Source organism: Protomyctophum bolini (genome assembly GCF_963924005.1).
Source record: "Protomyctophum bolini genome assembly, chromosome: 7".
NCBI lineage: Eukaryota > Metazoa > Chordata > Actinopteri > Myctophiformes > Myctophidae > Protomyctophum > Protomyctophum bolini.
The window spans coordinates 42,789,066-42,809,236 of NC_137868.1; the positions used below are offsets into that span (position 1 = coordinate 42,789,066).

Here is a 20,171-nt window from a genome sequence, read left to right on the forward strand (position 1 = left end):
CGTGCGTGCGTGTGTGTGTGTGTGTGTGTGTGACTGTGTGTGCATGCAGTCACGCAGCATGGCAGCACAGAGGTTAAGCTAAGCATTTTAGCTATTAAGAAATAGCATACAAGCTCACTTATTTATAATTTTTTGTACAGGACATGGAAACAAGTCCCTGGGAGTTTTTGGTTTTAGCCTAAATGTCTGACTGTATACCTCGTGCCGTTTACATTGTGGTCTAATAAATTATTCAATCAATCAAAACAAATAAAATAAATATAAACGGGTGGACTTCCAGGCACATGAGAACAACAACTACAGCGAAAAAACACCCATTAAGCGACAGTGCAAGACTAAGAACTTTGTTTACTCTGGTGACGCAGCCCACAGGACACACACATACCCACATACTGGATGTTAAGACGGTTTCAACACCGTGGCATGCCCAAAAAGAATTAGGCTGGTCAAGGCCTGGGCCGTGGCTCAGCGGTCCAGGCACCTTGGCTGGTAATCCAGTCTGGCAGTGTGTGCCGCGGGTTCGACTCCCGACCCCGACGGCCCCCAACTGCATGTCTTCCCCCCCCCCCCCCCCCCCCCATCTCTCTCCCCGGCGAAAGCCAAAAATAATAGGCCGGCCAAGTATCGTGCCGTCTCTGCTATATAATTGGCAGCCACCACCATATATGGCGGAGACCCGTTTTATACTCATACCCCATAGAGTGTGACACTGACATGCTTGTTTTATCATGAAAACATAATGCCGTGATTTTGTGAATGTAAAGTATATAAACTGCACCTATAACATTGGTGTCCTCGTATGCTCTCCCTTATGTGGATATAAATCAATTGTCAAAAAGTACATAAGCGAGAGAGAGAGTGTGTGTGTGTGCGTGTGCGTGTGCGCGTGCCAGGGGACTGAGGGGAGACATATGCAGATAAAATGGCCTCTCTCCTCTCCTCTCCTCTCTCTAACGCTGATCTAAGCAGACAAGAGCCCAGAAACACAGGGTGAATCTATTCCCAGAACTCTTTCAACGGAGGCGCCGCGGTGACAGCAGCAGAGACGTGGGAGACGAGAGGAAGAAAGGAGTCACTTTGGCGTCGCTCCATCTGACTCAATGCAATTCCATTTCTCACTTCAATGTGTTCCGTTGACATGAAACGTAACAATAATAATGACAAAGCACTGACTTAAAAGTGTGCGTGCGTGTGCGTGTGTGCGTGTGTGCGTGTGTGTGTGTGTGCGTGTGTGCGTGTGTGTGGGTGTGTGTGTGTGTGTTGTGTGTGTGCCGTGCCTGGACAAGTGGAGTATCTGGGTCATTGTGTATTCAGTTCCCATAGTTATGGAAGAAGCAAGCACAACTTTACCCACCAGCAAGGTGAATGAAATGCGGTGTGTGCGTGTGTGTGTGTGTGTGTGTGTGTGTGTGATAAACACAGTCTATAGTCAACACTATTTTGGCCATGGTCAGTGCTGTGAAAAGAACACAAACCCAAATCCCCAAAAAGTTTTCTGAAAAACAAATGTTTCTACAGGTAGGCCTACTGTATATCAGTGGTGCTGCTCAACGTTTTTCATGTGAAGGACCCCAACAATTAGGCTATATGTATTTGGCCGGAATGGCCGCTGAACCCCCCGTCTCAAAATATGTCGTCAACTTCCATCAGGGACCCCCCCGTTGGAATAAAAACATTTAAAAAAAATCCAGCATGTGTTTGTGTGCATGAGCAAAGATTACAGTTAATGAGCTTGTATAACAAAATACATACATAAATGGATGCACCTGGGACGTATCCTCAGTGATGTATCCCAAGGTCATCTGGGTTTCGGGTCTCCCAACATCATACCCCTCACTCAGGTGACCCAACCGGGTGGGCACAGTGCAGTGGCAGAGCTCGGGGTGGGCACAGTGCAGTGGCAGAGCTCGGGGTGGGCACAGTGCAGTGGCAGAGCTCGGGGGGGTGGGCACAGTGCAGTGGCAGAGCTCGGGGTGGGCACAGTGCAGTGGCATCCCAGTAGCTCGATAAGTCCCATTAGGGAAAAACCAGGGCCACACAATCCGTTCCTCCTGAACTACTCTGCCGGGACTGGGAGGTACCATTCTGGCACATGGAAGGACTAGGCTCTGTGGGTTGACACCAGTCCGGGCCCCTCCTACGTCTCACCAGGTCCACTCCTGCTCTCACCAGGTCAGGCCCTGTGCGTTGCACCAGACTCCCAGCACCAGGCACTTCATTCAGGAATGGTGGATTCTCAAGCCGCAACGGTTCCGCAGGCTCCACCTTGCCCTTGGTGGTGCCGCAGATCTGCTATTTCTGAATAGCTAAATGTATAAAATAATGGTTAAATAACCGGGTTAAAATTAAATAGTCACACTTCACAAAAGAAATATTCGCAACCTCCTGTCCGGGCTCTTCCTATGTCTCACCATGCAGGTAAACTCCTGCTCTCACCAGGCCCAGGACCTGTGCGTCAATTCATTATTATCAGTGCATTGTTTGAACAACGTCAGTGAGAAAGGGGCCATTGCCAAGGTGTTATATGTCAATTCTATTCATTCAAGATTCCCCGAATAGATAGTTCCCTCTGCCCAAAGTGTCGAGGAGGAGTGACACTTATTTTCAGCAGCAAAGCAGTAGAATTAGCAAGGCTTTAAAACCAGTGAATAAAACATGCAGGGGAAAAAAAATCCAACAAGAGTTGGAATGGCACATAATTATGTATAGGTCCCAGCCATATAACAGACATGCACTGGATCAGAGCTACGTATAATGTTCCCTATACTAGCTAGCTTATTGTGTGTTCTCATCTGCATGCAGTGTTGCACACAGAATGAACGAACAAAATGAGCGGGTCTCATGGTCGCAGCTTACGTATTTCCTGTAGGCGGACTCGACATAGCTGCGGGGGTTTAAACCCTCACCAGGCGCACCTCTTTTACTACAGTGAACGGTAGAGTGACTTGACTACTAAGCATTTAAAGTATGAGGTATAAATTACGGCAGCCTTGTGTTGATAAAAACAGAAAGATTGGGTATTGGGTAAGACTGACGTTATGTGTATATCTTTCAGGACCTTTCACTGCTTCGTCTCAACCATTATACTCAATGGCTCTGGTCTCAGACCGCGCGGTGGATATTTTGACATTCCGTTTTGTTTTGTTATGTTGCCACTGTACTGTTGGAGCAGCCATAAACTGAACCGGTTCATCTCGATGTTCTGGATGCATCTTTGTAACGTTAGTGTTAGTATAAAAAGCAGGTAAAAGAGTAACGTTTGACTTGAGGCAGACTGTAGTAGAAGTAGGTGCGCCTTGTGAGGGTTTAAACCCCGCAGCAACGTCGAGTCCGCCTACAGGAAATACGTAGGCCTATTAAGCTGCGACCATGAGACCCGTTTCTGAATTCGTCTATATGCACACAGGCTATGCGTATGCACATGCGCGCGAGCATGCGCGCGTGTTGTGAGAGTATGCTCCTGACAAGAGTGACAGCCATCAAGCGCGGAGCAGGCAACCTATAACTGCCCGTGGTCAAGTCTAATCTGTCAAACTCTCATCACCAGGAAACGCCGTCAAGTCAGCTTCAATAATCCATAAAAACCTTTATCAGGCATACTTGTTTTCCCATCAACTTCAAAGCACCACAGAAAGCACCGCAGGGCAAGCGCCGATCGCTTCTCATGTCCATCGACGATGAAATTAGGTTAATAGCCGTTTTCAGAGAGATTCACTATAATAGCTGCAAATTGACGATCACCTGGAATTACAGTATACACAGCCTAGGCAGGCGTGTCACTTGTCACGGACCGTTCTAGAATGATTACCTGTCGTCAGGGGCGTCACTACCTTGACGCAGACAACGAGATTGCGTGGTGGCCCATGACGCCTGAGGGCACACCCAGGTCGGGAGAAAAACTAAATGTGGCAAATTTAAAAAAAATAAATTAAATAAAGAGGCGGCCGGGCCCCTTAACAATATATTGTTAACGGAGGTTGATTTTACGTCGCAACTTAATATTTTATAATCTGACCATGTATGATCACTTTTTATGGGAGGGGGCATGCCCCCCGGCCCGGCCCCGCCCGGTCCGCTACAGGTCCGGAAGACGGAAGAGACAGGTCAGAGGTTATAGGTGTAAATGGCGACAGACACAAACAAACAATGGAGAGCAAGAAACAGAACATCGATAGTGAGAAGCGAAAACTAAAAGAAGAGAAAGACAAAAACAGAAAGAAACAGAAATGCGGTAGTGAGAAGCGAAATCTAAAAAAAAAGAGAGACAAAAAAAATAGCAAAACTTCCAAAAATAATTGGTTTCTTTCAAAAGAAAGACGATAAAAATGTTGATGGGGCCGCGGTGGGACAAGAAGAAGAGGCACCACCACCACACCACCACGAACGGTTGGGGCTTGTTGTAGCTCAGGCCAGGTGCAGTTGGCAGAAGCTGGGGAGGCAGGAGAGCCGAACGCGGACGCAGTGACTGCTAGCACCAGCACCACGAAACCACGATGGAGGTGGAGAACTTGGAGTGGACATGGTCATGGAGACTAACGGAGGGGATGGAGGAGGAACAGGCTGCGATGGAGGAAGAGAAAGAGCATGCTGCTGGAGATGAGGAGGAGCAGGGCAACTTGGACAAGGACGTGCCGCCGGAGCGAGTTACAAACGCCGAAAATCGAGGAAGGTTCACCTATAAGGTAAGCAGAGCGCAGACGAGGCAGAGCCTCTTTATTTAATTAAATAATTGCTCTCTAATTTTCGTGGTGCGCCGTCACCATATTTTTATAGCTCAACTTCACCTATTTTTCCCTCTTTTTTTCTCCTCTCTACCTAGAGAGCGCTGTCCAAGCCAAGGTTCTAATTCTAGACAGGGCATTCTAGACCATCCTGCGTCAGGGCCTGTTGCTGCGTAGTGACGCCACTGCCTGTCGTCCCCGTCTGGCCGAAACATTGTATCTATATTCTCCATATTTCAAATTTAAATTTGTATATTATTATTTCTTATTGCTGCCCTGCAACTTTGTCATACAGTGTCGCACAAAGGTATAGCAAAAATAAATACAAGCTCACAACATCGTGAATGTGGTTGAGTATATCTTAATTGATAATACCCCCCCCCCCCGGCGTGTTGCCCTACTCGCAGTGCGTTTTGCGAGTATAGGTAGCGACGGCACTGGCCAAAGTTAGCCTCATGTTAAACTGTAATCTCACGCACCCTATATTCCACAATTCCACTACTATATATACAGTACTGTATATGGGTACAGTTCCAACAAATACTGGAACTACAGCTTTCCTACTGTCTGTCTCTCCTACACTGTCTCCCTTTCAGCTGTCCTATACTGTCTGTCTCTCCTACACTGTCTCCCTCTCAGCTGTCCTACTGTCTGTCTCTCCTACACTGTCTCCCTTTCAGCTGTCCTATACTGTCTGTCTCTCCTACACTGTCTCCCTTTCAGCTGTCCTACTGTCTGTCTCTCCTACACACTGTCTCCCTCTCAGCTGTCCTACTGTCTGTCTCTCCTACACTGTCTCCCTTTCAGCTGTCCTACTGTCTGTCTCTCCTACACTGTCTCCCTTTCAGCTGTCCTATACTGTCTGTCTCTCCTATACACTGTCTCCCCCTCAGCTGTCCTCCTGTTACATCCTTCAACTCTCAGCTTTCCTACACCTGTCTTAAGAAAGCGAGTGCATGCATGCACACACATGCACACACACACACACACACACACACACACACACACACACACACACACACACACACACACACACACACACACACACACACAGAGAACGCACCTAGCTTGGCCCCCGTCAATATGGCCTATAGGAGGCCAAACATCTGCTTATAGTGATTTAATGGCAGAGGCGACAGTAGACTGGATGTGTTTGGCTGGCAGTCACAGCAGCTCTCACACAGAGAGAGAGAGGGGGAGAGAGAGGGAGAGAGGGAGAGAGAGAGAGAGAGAGAGGGAGGGGGGGGGACAGGGAGAGGGGGAGAGAGAGGGGGGGAGAGAGAGAGAGAGAGGGGAAAAGAGAGAGGGAGAGGGAGGGAGAGAGAGAGGGAGGGAGCACACTGTCTAAACATAATTCATTTCGCACAATCCGAGAGCTGTGATGAGATCTCACTTCTTAAGTAAGCAATTACTTTGATAGAGTAAAACAATGGGAGTTTAACAATACACCCCCCCCCCCCCCCCCCCCCCCCCCCACACACACACACACACACACACACACACACACACACACCCAAAAAGAAAGGCCAATGTGAGCTTATAGCAATATCCTCACTCTCCCCAAAAAGCTCCTTATCAGCACGGGCCTTTAATGTGCAGCAATGGCGATAACATTGGGTTGACTGCTATCACACACAGGGAGCAGATAAGTGAATAGTAGTATTATACATTATACACAATGTCCCCCATGCTGTGTGTGGACAAGCTATCTAATATTATAGAACAGCGGTTTTTAAGTAGACCAATCACAGCTATGTAGTATAGTACGTCCCTGAAGTCACAAGAAATGGCTGGTGGTGTGATGTGTGGGACTGAGACGAGCATGCAGTTGGATCATGTAATCCAATGGCCTTGTGGTCAGAGTGTCCTTGTGGTCAGAGTGTCCTTATACTCCTTGTGGTCAGAGTGTCCTTGTGGTCAGAGTGACCTTATACTCCTTGTGGTCAGAGTGTCCTTGTGGTCAGAGTGTCCTTGTGGTCAGAGTGTCCTTATACTCCTTGTGGTCAGAGTGTCCGCCCTGAGACTTGGAGGTCGGGGTTCCATCCACGAAAAATGGGACCCAGTGCCCTCCCTGCTTGACACTCAGCATCAAGGGTTGGATTGGGGTTAAGTCCCTGCATGTGACATACTATAGCATCATGTCCAGGGGGTGTACTTGTACTGTACTGTACTGTACTGTACTGTACTGTACTGTACACCAAGCTGCTACAGAAACAGGAGATATGCCTCTGCATGGCTCGGAAAGGCTTACTTATGTAAAAAATAAATCTAAAGGTGTGTAGACCTCAGGATTTACATGGGACCAGTGAGGCTCCTATGCATGTGGATCACGTGGTCAACCTTCTAGTGTGTTTTGTCACTATATATAACCATTGAAACCGGGAAAGCTTTCGTGTCATTTTAGATTTGAGCTACCGATATATATATATATATATATATATATATATATATATATATATATATATATAGATATACAGTAGGTTATATATAGCAACAAACGTTTTAAAAAAAGAGAAAAATAAACTTTAAGTTTTTAGAACGGTGGTTCTCAAAAATAGCAGATCTACAAGCTCACAGCACGTCACTTTTGCACCATGCCGGAAATTTATTTGGCAAAGTGTTTGAAAAAATGGGGTTAAAAAGGGGTTAATATGCTGCTTTACTACAGTATGTGGGTGTATTAACCCATTCTGAACGGGAACCCATGTTGGTGTTAGCATCATGTTATGCTTTAGCTATTGAAAAATAACAGATCTACAAGCTCATAGCGCGCCACCGAGTGGCGCGCTACGAGCTTGTAGTTTTGCTATTTTTCTAAAAATCAAAGAACGACTGACATTTTTAGAATCTGATCTCAGGTCAGAATGGGTTAATCAGACCAGTGTGTGTCCAGTGGAAACCTCGTATGAATCTGATCTCAGGTCAGAATGGGTTAAGTGTGCGCAAGACCGCACATGTCATTCGCCGATGTGGCAGTCAGCTGACCAATTGGGCGGGCTATACTTATTAAGCTCCCTATGCTCTTAATGTTTAATGACGGTGTTTGATCGTGCCGAGCAGGGAGAAAAAAATGTAGCAGAGCCGAACGCCAAGATAAAATATCACATGCACCCACTTGTATTCTCATTCTATAATAATACATATTGGTTAGATCTATTCGTGAGTTATGCGACTGAAACTACAGTGATTTCATGTGTGCAGTTGTGTTTTAAACAATGATAGATTTTCTTTTATATCGAAGGGCATGGCAGAATTTAAAAAGAATGCAGCTTAAAGGGAGCTCCAAAGGAATTACTTTACAGACAGACACACACACACACACACACACACACACACACACACACACACACACACACACACACACACACACACACACACACACACACACACACACACACACACACACACACACACACACACACACACACACACACACACACACACACGGCACCTCAGGCACCAGGACAATGGAAAGAAAAATGATTCCCTTCTTTTGTTGTGGCGTTATATAGTCAGAACAGATTACAGATGATTGATGGCAGGATGTAAAAGGGAAATGTTGTACTTTTACTCAAGTAAAGTTTTAGCAACAGACTATTATCTATAAATTACACGTCAGTATTGAAACGTTTACTTAGGAAAACCATGCAAGTACTTCTGCCATCACTGCCAACGCACGCACGCACGTCCACACGCACGCACGCACACACACACACACACACACACACACACACACACACACACACACACACACACACACACACACACACACACACACACACACACACACACACACACGTGCACGCACGCTATTCTAGCTGTCTCAGTCACACTATACTCAAGTACTCACGTTTACAAAATACAACAATAGCCGCCCTAAACCATTTCCCTCTCAGGTTTCCTGCTACCTGTCACCTATGAAAAGATAAGGAGCTGCCATTCTCTCTTCAAACATGACATTTATGAATGACTTGGCCTAGATATACATGTGCTTGAAAGACTTTGACTATACACACACAATTATGTACGCATTTATGTACAATAATGCACACGTGTATACATAATTACGTAGAATTAAACTATAGCATGCCAGTTATATAGTACGCTTTTCTTTTTAAAGCGCCACATATCAAGATTCATGCAACGCAACATGCAATCATAAACGCAATTGTTATAGAGCACTCAGCACACATGCCAAACCAAACCACTTTCACTTCTGCTCCGCCACACGTGGGACGCCACAAACACCCCAACAGTTGCACTGCCTGTCGTTCGGACTATATCAAAGCTTCATTATCGTGTCCTGGCGGCTGGAACCCCGCGTGACTGCAGTCTGGAATTTACATTCCATATACGCAACTTAATTGGACCGTAGAGCAGTCACGTACACGGCAATGATGGCAAGTAGGCTACCACCAATACTCCAATTTAGAACTATAATACTTCGTTACAAGTACAAGTATACGGAATTGAAAATGTACTCAAGTAAATGTACAAAAGTATCAGCATCAAAATGTACTTAAAGTACTAAAAGTACTCATATTGCAGAATGTCCCATTTCACAAGTTCAAGATGTGTACAAAATCTATTTAAAAATTAAATGAAATCAAAATGAAATCAAAATTAAAATCTCCAGTAACTAGTAACTCAACTTTTCAAAGAATTGCAGTGAAGTAAAAGTACAAATACCTCAAAATTGTACTTAAGTACAGTACTTAAGTAAAGTACTTAAGTAAAAGTACTTGGTTACTTTCCACCACTGTACAGGGAGAGAGAGAGAGAGAGAGAGAGAGAGAGAGAGGAGGTGAGAGTTGACAATAGACAACTACCCACAAACCCACACAAGTATACTGAGTATGTTTTTCAGTCTCTTTCTGAGAGAGACAGTGGTGTAAAAACTATACCAATACTGCAAAATAGATACTCTATTCAAAATGTACTTGAGTAAAAGTACTAAACGTATCGGCATCAAAATATACCGAAAGTAAAAATATCAAAGTATACTCATTGTGCATAACATTTTATTATTAAGTTAAAAAATGTATTAGAAAAAAGGCCTTTTGAAAATAGCCGATCTACAAGCTCACAATGCATCGTATCGCACGCTTGTAGATCTGCTGTTTTTCAAATGGCGTTGTGGCGTTATATAGTCAGAACAGATTACAGATGATTGATGGCAGGATGTAAAAGAATGCATGCATGTATGCCCCATGCATTGAAAAGGGAACCTTTGTAATGTAATAATAATAATCAAAAATCCACAATGTAGCCATAACTAAAGTATTCCTATAATAATTGTAGTGGAGCTAAAGTTTTCATATAATTGTAGTGGAGTACATGCCTAATAAGTATATAGCTAGAAAATACTTAGGAAAGTTATAAAAGGTACCCATTTTGGTGTTAGCATCATGTCATGCTTTAGCTATTTAAAAATAACAGACCTACAAGCTCGTAGCGTGCCACCGAGTGGCGCGCTACGAGCTTGTATAGGTCTGCTATTTTTGAAAAATCGAAGAACGACTGATTTTTTTAGAATCTGATCTCAGGTCAGAATGGGTTAATCAGACCATAGTGTGTGTCCAGTGGAAACCTCGTATGAATCTGATCTCAGGTCAGAATGGGTTAATAGTACGCAACTGGAGGGGGAGAGAGAGAGAGAGAGAGAGAGAGAGAGAGAGAGAGAGAGGGCTATAGGCCGCAGCATTCAAGGACAGACGTGCAGGAGAAGTGATGACGGCCTGGATTTCCACTATACTCATTGACTAAACATGGATTCAATTAGAGGCAGCTGAAGGTCAACCAGGTGTGCCACAGTAGGACGTACGGACGGCTCCGCACGGTGGCTGTACTCTAATAGCGGCCCTCACCGTGCTGTGGTAATGTTTAATCCATCCTGACCTGAGATCAGATTCATACGAGGTTTCCACTGGACACACACACACTGGTCTGATTAACCCATTCTGACCTGAGATCAGATTCTAAAAATGTCAGTCGTTCTTCGATTTTTCAAAAATAGCAGACCTATACAAGCTCGTAGCGCGCCACTCGGTGGCGCGCTATGAGCTTGTAGATCTGCTGTTTTTCAATAGCTAAAGCATAACATGATGCTAACACCAACATTGGGTTCCCGTTCAGAATGGGTTAATCCATCCATCCCCACCTGACCGCACCTCTCAGATCCCCCCTGAGTACACTTAAACCCCTGCACGGCGAGTATGTGTGTGCGCGCATACATAATTCTGTCTGTGTGTGTGTGTGTGTGTGTGTGTGTGTGTGTGTGTGTGTGCGTGTGTGTGCGTGCGTGCGTGAGAGTGAGAGAGAGTTTGTGTGCATGCGGTACAGGCGTCTGTTTTGCATATAGTATGTATGTGATCTCTATCAGCCGTATAGCTCTTGTGTGAAAGTTATAGGTCCATGCATCTCTAGCCCAGAGACACACAGCTGGTACATAACGAGGTGGTGCCGGTGCCTGCACCGCCGCGTTGAAAAAAATCACACCGGAAGGATTGTTCTCTCTCTTATAGTCTCCACCGTACGCAGGCCGGACTGTGATATATCACATGTCACTATAGGGGGAGTGGGGGGGGTGGGGGGGGGGGAGGACCGATAAAGACTTCAAAAGAGCAAACCTGAGATTCCACAAGGGTATCGCGGCCATGTAGTAAAATAACGCATGGCCTAAAACACTACAATTTTAATGATAGAGAGTACTACACTGGGAACTATATACTGGACTAAACCGAATTACGAGAACAGAAAGGAAGCTATTATCTGACATTATTGAAAAGTAAGTAAGTTAAAGTCGGTGAATGAAGAATGGAAAGAATGGAAGGACATATTGGAATGCTGTTTAGCCCCAAACAGAGAGCACACACACTGCAGTGGCAATACACCTGAGGCAACAGCGACTGAACCAAAACTATGTATACCGTACAGTCTCGGTAAACAAACGTTGGAAAAAAAAATAAGCAAGCTGCCACAGGCAGACCTGGCCTAAAGACGAGGTGGAAACTAAACTAATACAATGACTGAATTGAGAGAGACAGCTCAAACGTGCAACCCCGAGAGTTAATTGTTTGGTATTGTATTTTGTGTTTATTCCCTTGTGATCATTCGTCGTTTTGTAACAACCGAATACATTTCGTTTCTGTGTTTATTCAGTTCCCACGGCATTTGGAGGCATTAAAAGCTGCACTACAGTTATGTGTGCTATGGATTTGAACCCTGGTCTCTATAGCGAGAGTGCTGATATTCTTTTTCAATTCCAAGCCTATGCCTGCTTGGAATTGAAATTTGACCTCGAGGTCAAAATTTGTGTCAAACCAGAAACAAGATTAGGTCAAAGGCCACGTCTCACAGACACAGGATCTAAATGTCTCAATAGCAGGGAGACCAATAACCACCTCAATTGTGTATACGGTGTATTGTAATTAAAATACTCTACCATACAGCTTGGAGAAAATCACATTTTATTCTTAAAGAAAAAAAGTGACATAGTGCAGCTTGAAATGCCTCCCCATGCCGTGGGAACTGAACACAAAAAACAAATGTATATTCAGTTGTAACAAACAAACGTTCTCATGAAACATAATTTAAGTGAACAAACACAAAATGCTATAATAAAACATTTAACAATTAACTGTCTCTGGGGGAACTAGATTAGCTTCACCTTTTGAAAACACGACTACAAGAACTAAGGAAACCTGCGCAGTCCAAGAGAGGTGCACACACACACACACACACACACACACACACACACACACACACACACACACACACACACACACACACACACACACACACACACACACACACACACACACACACACACACACACACACACACACACACACACACACACACATCCCAAAATAACATATCCAGTGCCTGGATTAAAAGAACAACGCGACGCAGACGAAAAGATATCAGTCTTTAAAAAGCTCCCAGAATAACTTCACTAGATCAAAGAGTACAAAGAGTCTCGACCTACAGAGGTCTGCTTTTCTTCGTCATCTACTACAGTCATGTTTGTATACCTGGTAGAAGACCATCTGTATAGGTGGCAACGTTGTAGCCTACTAACTATACTCGGATCATGTAATGAAGTTATCCTGGGAGCTTTTTGAACCCATTCAAACCGGGAAAGCAGCCGTGTCAAAAGTTGTAAACATAATCATTTTAACCACTTTCAAAAACATCATTTTATACTGTGGCTATAGTAAAAAAGAGGCAGATATACAAGCACATAGCACGTCATCTTCGTGCCGTGTGCTTCCTTCGTGCCAGTTAAGCTATATGAGCTTGTAGTTTGAATCTTTGCTTCTGGGGGTCTTTTGGCATAACGATATGTTGAGCACCGTACGGAAAACATTTAGGATTTAGGCCTCGGGTCTTAATGTGTGCGAGATTCTTCTCTTCCTCTCAGCCAATAATGGCATCGTGGCCTTTCTTTTCCGAACAAATAAGGCCACCATTTCGTCGGGGTGGTGTTGCAGTCTATCGTTCGATAACACCCGCGTCTCTTCTCGTATATGCACTCAATCACTCACGGAGATCCGAAAGTTGCGTCGTGACAAAACATATTTATTTCTCCGTCACAAGTAAACTTATACTTTGAGTATATATCAAATAAAACTATAAAAAAGAGCCTGCGCGGTCAACAAACTGTGAGCTTCCCCCGTCTGTGTCACATTCTCTCCCGGCAGGGAGTCACCTGTCTGTCATCAGGTGCCTATAGCAGCTACAAATCATTTCACAAAAGGGGAGTGGGAAACCTCCATTCATCACCATCAAATTCGTAGCGTAATTATAATAATTAAATGACCGCGAAAATAAACAATTGATATAGCAGGCAATAAATAGCAGATTAAATTCAGATCATCATAGATAGGAAATCTATGATGTCAGAGTGTCGATAGTCCATTGAAGAGTTTTTATTTAGTTTTAAGTCACATTTTAGTCACCTGGAATGTTTTAGCGTTAGTCTGGTTTTAGTCGACTAAATCTAGTTGATTCAGTCGAACAAAATGTATTTTTGGCAGGCCTCGATGCCGTCGTATAATGACTTGTAATCACTTATAATGGATCTCTTGTCCACTATAGTCCCTTCCTAACAGTTTACTCTAGTTTTTATTTGTTGACGAAATTGTCAATATATAATTAGTCTCAGTTTTAGTCATAGTTTTAATTTAGTTTTTCCATTTCGTTTTCGTCAGTGGAAAAAGGTAGACGGCGAAAAAAAATCGTCTTAGTCCACGAAATCAGCACTGCGAGCCGTATAATCTGCTGCATGGGTGTGAAGTACAGTAACAATACAGCCATGTGCAAACACAGCTCTAGCGTGATTTGTGAGCTGTTGTGACAGGAGGAGGATGTCCTGTGGAATACTGTAAACCACCATAAAGACTACACTGATCGTTATTTCTGCACTGTACTGATCTCAGTGCATGCTGTATAGCACTATACTGTACACACACACACACACACACACACACCAGAGCTATAGGACTTTAAATACATTTGAAATATTGCCGCTATTTTCTATCTATCTATTTTCTATCTATTCAGTAACAGCTTCTATCCCACAGCGGTAGTTGCACTCAATGCTGCTAAAAAATGATCTGTTACTGCGACACTTTTAGTTGTTTTTTTTTAATCTGCTATCTTAAAGTACAATAAGGGTTTGTTGTGCGATAACAGATGAAATTACATGTTTGTGCATTGTGCTGCTGGGGTTGTGCAATAACAAGAAGTCATGTGTGTGTTTTGTTTTAGCTTGTATAGGTTGTTTTGTGATATAATGCACTGATTGGTTGGCACTTTTAATTTCGTTGTACACGTTGCAATGACAAATAAAGATCTATCTAAAGATCTATCTATCTTAAAAGGTATATTCAGTGATTTCACTTAATTCAAATAATCACTTCTTTCTTTTCTTTGTTTTGTTGTGATACATCGTCCTTACTGTAGAGAGTGTGCTGACCATATAAGGAGTTCCTCCCCTGTCCCCAGATAACCCCTGGGGTAAAAAAACTACAAACTACAACCTTATAGGTTTCATTTTGACTATGGTTGGCCCAGCCTTCGTCCAATCAGGAAAGAGAGGGGCATTATCCGCCAATCATGATCGAACGCGGGCGGGCCTTGGTGGGTGTGTGTGCTGTTGGCCTGTTGCGTGTCCCCCCCCCCCCCCCCCCCCACCCCCACTCACTGTAGTGCATGCATGTGCCAAATCACCCAAATCACTGAATGCTCACTTAAGACACCCTATATACACACTTCATGCATTCTAAACAGTCAAGACAAAGCTGCAATGTGAACACGTGCAGACTCTTGTTTTCACACTTCTTCGTTCTATTGTCACTGTAGTAAACACATTGCTTCATTCTGTTGCAAATTGTATAGAAACATTTCTGAAGTCTCGATTGTTTTCATTCCACACAGCAGCATGCTTTGGCAATATGGGACATGTATATGTTGTCCATGTCAATACAGTCTCTTTGACTTGGACTGAATGGACTTGAATGAATTGAGTTGATATATGTAAAAGAAGGGAGTGACAGACAGACAGACAGACAGACAGACAGACAGGCATGTGATGAGACAACACACATGGAATGGGAGCGGTGAGGTGAGACAGGTGAGAGGGGAGTTAAAGTGTAGTAGGCGTGTCAGGGAAGGAGGGACCGGGAGAGAGAGAGAGAGAGAGAGAGAGAGAGAGAGAGAGAGTGTGTGTGTGTGTGTGTGTGTGTGTGTACACGTGTGTAGACAGGAGGGAACTAGCAAAGGAATTTTTTGAGGAACCGAAAACAGTTGCAAAAGGAGGAGCAGGAGGAGGTGGAGCGCAGACAGAGCACATGAGAGAGAGACTGAAAACAAACAGGAAAAGAGAGAGAGAGAGGGGGGGTAGTGTGTAAGAGCAGGTAGTGTAGTAGAGCAGCTGCAGCTTAATGACCAGTTTCTGCAAAGTAAGACTTAAGAAGCGAGAGAGAGAGAGAGAGAGAGAGAGAGAGAGAGAGAGAGAGAGAGAGAGAGAGAGAGAGAGAGAGAGGAGAGAGAGAGAACAGGGACAGCCGTTGTTGAACATTGATCCAAGGGGTTTCAGGAGTTCAATTGAGTGCGAGAGTAGAGACTGGAGCAAAGTCACTAGGATTAAGTCGGTGACAAAACGGGGAAAAAGCACAAGACAGACAGACAGAGAGAGAGAGAGAGAGATTGAGAGAGACAGAGAGGGGTGAGGAGGGCAGAAAAACAAGCTTATACACACTGCTGGGCTGGGCTGGCTGACAGCGTGGACTGGACTTGAATGCATGGTCTCACTGACACCGGCGCACAACAACAAAGGAGAAGGAAGAGAGAGAGAGAGAGAGAGAGAGAGAGAGAAGTCTTAAATCTGGGGTTAAAGTGCAGCTTCCCCCAAGCGTGTCTTTATTATGCGACTCAGATACCACCTGAGTTAGACGCTCGTAGACAAGACAGACAGCTACAAGTCCACACTGTAACGGCACTATGTTGTCGAAGGAGTACAGAATATGCATGCCACTGACTGTGGAGGAGGTAAGTGTGTTTGACTTTCCCACACTCACTGCACACACACACACAGTCACACACACACAAAGTTACACACACACACACACACACACGCACACACACACACACACACGATAACATAGAGCAGGCCATATCCTGTTAGTAGTGTAACTACATGAAAAAGAACAAAAGGCAGGCTTTGGTCTTGAATGTGAAACTACATGTTGTTGTTGCGTTGTAATCTCAAAGGTCAAAGTGTCAAGTGACCGATAAGAAACGCTCACCACAGTACAGTACATAGCGGATAGTCTGTGTTAAGGGGCTGGCACACACGCACACACACACACACACACACACACACACAGTGACACACATACCCTGCCAGCCTGGCAGGGTGTGTGTGCGCGCATGTGTGTGTGTGCGCGCGCACATGCGTGCGTGTGGGGGGTGCACAGCTTGCGCGGGTCTCCTGCAGCGTGACTCCCAGGTCCTCGTCTGACAGGACCCATAACGAGCAGCGATCAGCGGAACACCTGGAGAGGCGCGTCGTCGTAGCCCTGCTGTTGTATCCGAGTTATCTCTCCATCTGTCTGTTTTGTTACTATCTAGGCCCTACAGGCCCCGCCCCCCCTGCTCGCTCACACGCACAAACCCGTCGGACTGGTTCGTCAGGGGGCCTTTATTTTGCCCAGGAGGCAAACTTCAATGAGAAAGGGCCGCTTTGCCCTGGAGCTGGGAAAACAAACAGGGGGGGGGGGGGGAGTTTCAGGTGGTGCAGGCTGAAGGGGAAACCATTGTAGGACGAATATACCAAACAAGTCGCCCCTTTTATCAACTCGCACCGGGCGTACAGCCGGCGGAACGGCTCAGCCTGCAGTGTTCCTAAAGCGACCTAAGTAAATTATGCTTAACCTTTTTTCCTAACCTTAAGTATAGCCTTGCCGAGCCATGAGGCCCATAGGGGTATAGGAGCCTATCTCCTGTTATCTCCTATACTAATATTTTTTCAAAAGAAAGTTGTGTGGTGAATGTATCTACTCAGGCTCATGTGAACACCCCCCAGACAGTTTTTAAGTTGCTTGATTCAGTATTTTTTTTAAAGAAAGAAAAACACGTGAGCTCCTCACATTATTATAAGAACAATATTAGTCACCAGTAAAAGGACGGAAGGATTTAAAAACTGTCTGGGGTTGTTCACATTAAGCCTGAGTAGACGATAAAATGACCAAAAAAAGCCTTTAAAAGGAGCATTCAGTGATAACAAGATGGAACACGCTCTACAGTGGGGTGGTGCACAACAGGCCAAAAGCACGCGCACCAAGGCCCGCCCCGCTTGATCCTGATTGGAGGATTAAGGCCCCCTCTATCCTGATTGGATGAAGGCTTTCTCAACCCCCAACCAAAGCTGAAACTAGGTTATTTTTTTTACCCCTGCGGTTCACTGGGGATAGGGAAGAACTAATTATATGGTCAACACACTAATATAGTAGGGAGGATTATCACAAAAAAGGGGGAAAAGTGATACTTGAATTAAGTGAAATCACTGAAAAGTACAATTTTGAGGTATTTTGAGCCTATACTTTTACTTGAGCTTTTCCAATTTCCAATACTCTGATCTAAATATTGTACTACTTTTGCTCCACTACATTTATTTGAAAACTTTAATACTAGTAGTGAAAATAACCGATCTACAAGCTCACAATGTGTCGAGATAAGGTTTTTTTTTTTTAAAGGTATAGAGTCAGTGATTTCACTTAATTCAAATATCACTTATTTTTTTGTTTTGTTGTGATAATCCTCTCTACTATAGAGTGTGCTGACCATATAAGGAGTTCCTCCCTGTCCCCAGTTAACCCCTGGGGGTCAAAAAACCTTAGGTTTCGTTTTTGTTCTCTATCCTGATTGGATGAAAGCTTGTGTCCCAAGGCAAAAACGAAACCTAAGGGTTTTTGACTGAAATCACTGACACCCCCTTTAAGTATAACATATTTTCTAATTTAGGTAAAAAAACGATAGATGGATAATAAAACATAAAACGTGTAGGAAAAGAGAAAATAAAAAGGGGATATTTACTTGGGAAACAGCGCTCTGTCTCCTCTCCACACAACCTGCTGAGTGTCCTTCAAAAAACGGGAACCAGCTCTGTACATTAATCCCTGCCGTGACCGTACCAAACAACAAAGACAAACAATGTCCCCAAAATCGGATTTCCATTTATACGGTCCTAGAGAACAACACCTTAAAGTCCTTAAAAGCCAAATTGCCCTTGGACTCGACTCGAGCAGTGTATATCTGGAAGCACAGCCTGACATTTTGAGGCGGGTGGCCATTGTCTGAACATAATTGCCGCGAGTCCGCGAACCACAATGAATGAACTCGACCCCCATTAGCTCTAAATGAAGTGGCCACGCAGCGTTGGGAAAGAGGAACGTGCCTCTGATGACGACATGTGATATGCCTGACTGTGTGTGTGGTGGTTTGTTTTCGCTGTGGTCTGTCCACTCCACACGTGACAGTTGAGGGGGTCATCGGGGAGGTTCCAGGGGGTCCCCCAGCTAAATGACTATACTTTGTCTCTGTTTGGCCGTTTGAAAATTGCATCCACAAGCTGTCAGCTTCTCTCTCACTGTCAGTATAAAATAGCTCAAGGCTGTATTGCTGATTAGGTCAGGACCCACCGCAGTGGTGTCCGGTTGGAACTTAAACCAGGATGCTTCGACTTCTGCTTTCTCCCTGAAGCCATGCTTGTCACGGTGACTAAGCCAGTTAGAACTATCCATATATGGTTCTACAGTACCACATCTATCTGATATCAGCACTATAGGTCGGCTCGGGCCAAATATAGGGATTGTCGTACTAGACATGTCATAATTATGTCATATAGCCCAACGTCCTAGTCGGAGTCTTCGTTACAGTCAGCAACACTCTCATTGAGAGTGGACTCGCGTCAACAACTTGTAGTTTTTGGAAAATATGTGAACCCGCTGCTAAATACACAGGGGTAATTGACATGAAAACATTTGAGAAGCACCAAGTTAGAGGACAGAGTATAATATATATATATATTTTTTTAACCAAATTTTATACCACAATTTTGTAACCCATTTTTTCCACCCGGTGCCAATTGCCTAAGCTGCATCCTTCCTGCGTGCCACACGCGGAGGGGAGGCATACTATAATCCGTCGTAGCATTAGTCCGACATGCGGACGCATGTCGGACTAGCGCCTGCTCCCGTGCTTGCGGTTATGGTTAGGGTTTGTGGTGGGTTGTCGTCTTTCGGACCAATGACTAGTCTAACTAAAGTATACTGCGCCCCGCGCGGAGATAGCCCCAAACTGAGCTCATGCTTCCTTCAATGCATGAGGAGTCGAGAGTGAGCAGCAGGCCGCTTCTCATCACCTGGGGGGGGAAGTTTCCCCGGTATAGGACCGTCCTAGAGTACAGCGCGTGGCAGGAACACGTTATTCCAACCCGTTCACGTTGAGTATATATAACGCATATTGTGTTAAACGAGTGAGACGGTTTGATTGTATCCGAGCTTCAAAACAGGTTTCATTTGTCACTCGCTCAAAAACAAGTAACAGTACGTGCAGTGAAATGTCAGCAGTGACCTGGTGTGCCACAGTACTGTGCCAAACTGCCAACAACAAATTATATAACAAGAACACACTGTATGATTGATAACAGATTACAATACAAGTGAACCACTTTCAAACTTGGCCTCTCTCTAATTTGGGCTGGCCATTAGGCAACCAATTCCCTAAGATTGATTTTGTTCATTCACATTTTAGAGCAGCCAAGAATAATTTCTTTCTTTTTTGTCGTGTACCCATTTTTGTCCCCAATTTTGTCATCATGCCAATGAAGTCCTCCCCGCTCATTTCTGTGCTGCCTACGCTGCTGTCGCCTGTCGTACCCTA

At 44.6% G+C, this 20,171-nt stretch overlaps 1 protein-coding gene across 2 annotated transcripts in view; it reads left to right on the plus strand.

Annotated features, from left to right (window-relative positions):
* Positions 1–20,171, plus strand: part of pitpnc1b (phosphatidylinositol transfer protein cytoplasmic 1b) — a 350,470-nt gene that overhangs the window by 291,475 nt on the left and 38,824 nt on the right. Inside the window, exons 1-2 of one of the 2 annotated variants that reach the window (XM_080767717.1) lie at positions 15,428–15,452; positions 15,850–16,277. In XM_080767717.1, coding sequence (XP_080623843.1) covers positions 16,230–16,277 — 48 coding nt within the window. In that variant the 5' untranslated portion in view covers positions 15,428–15,452; positions 15,850–16,229. Of the gene's footprint in view, positions 1–15,427; positions 15,453–15,849; positions 16,278–20,171 lie in introns of those variants that run through there. The other variant, XM_080767718.1, reaches the window with a different exon arrangement.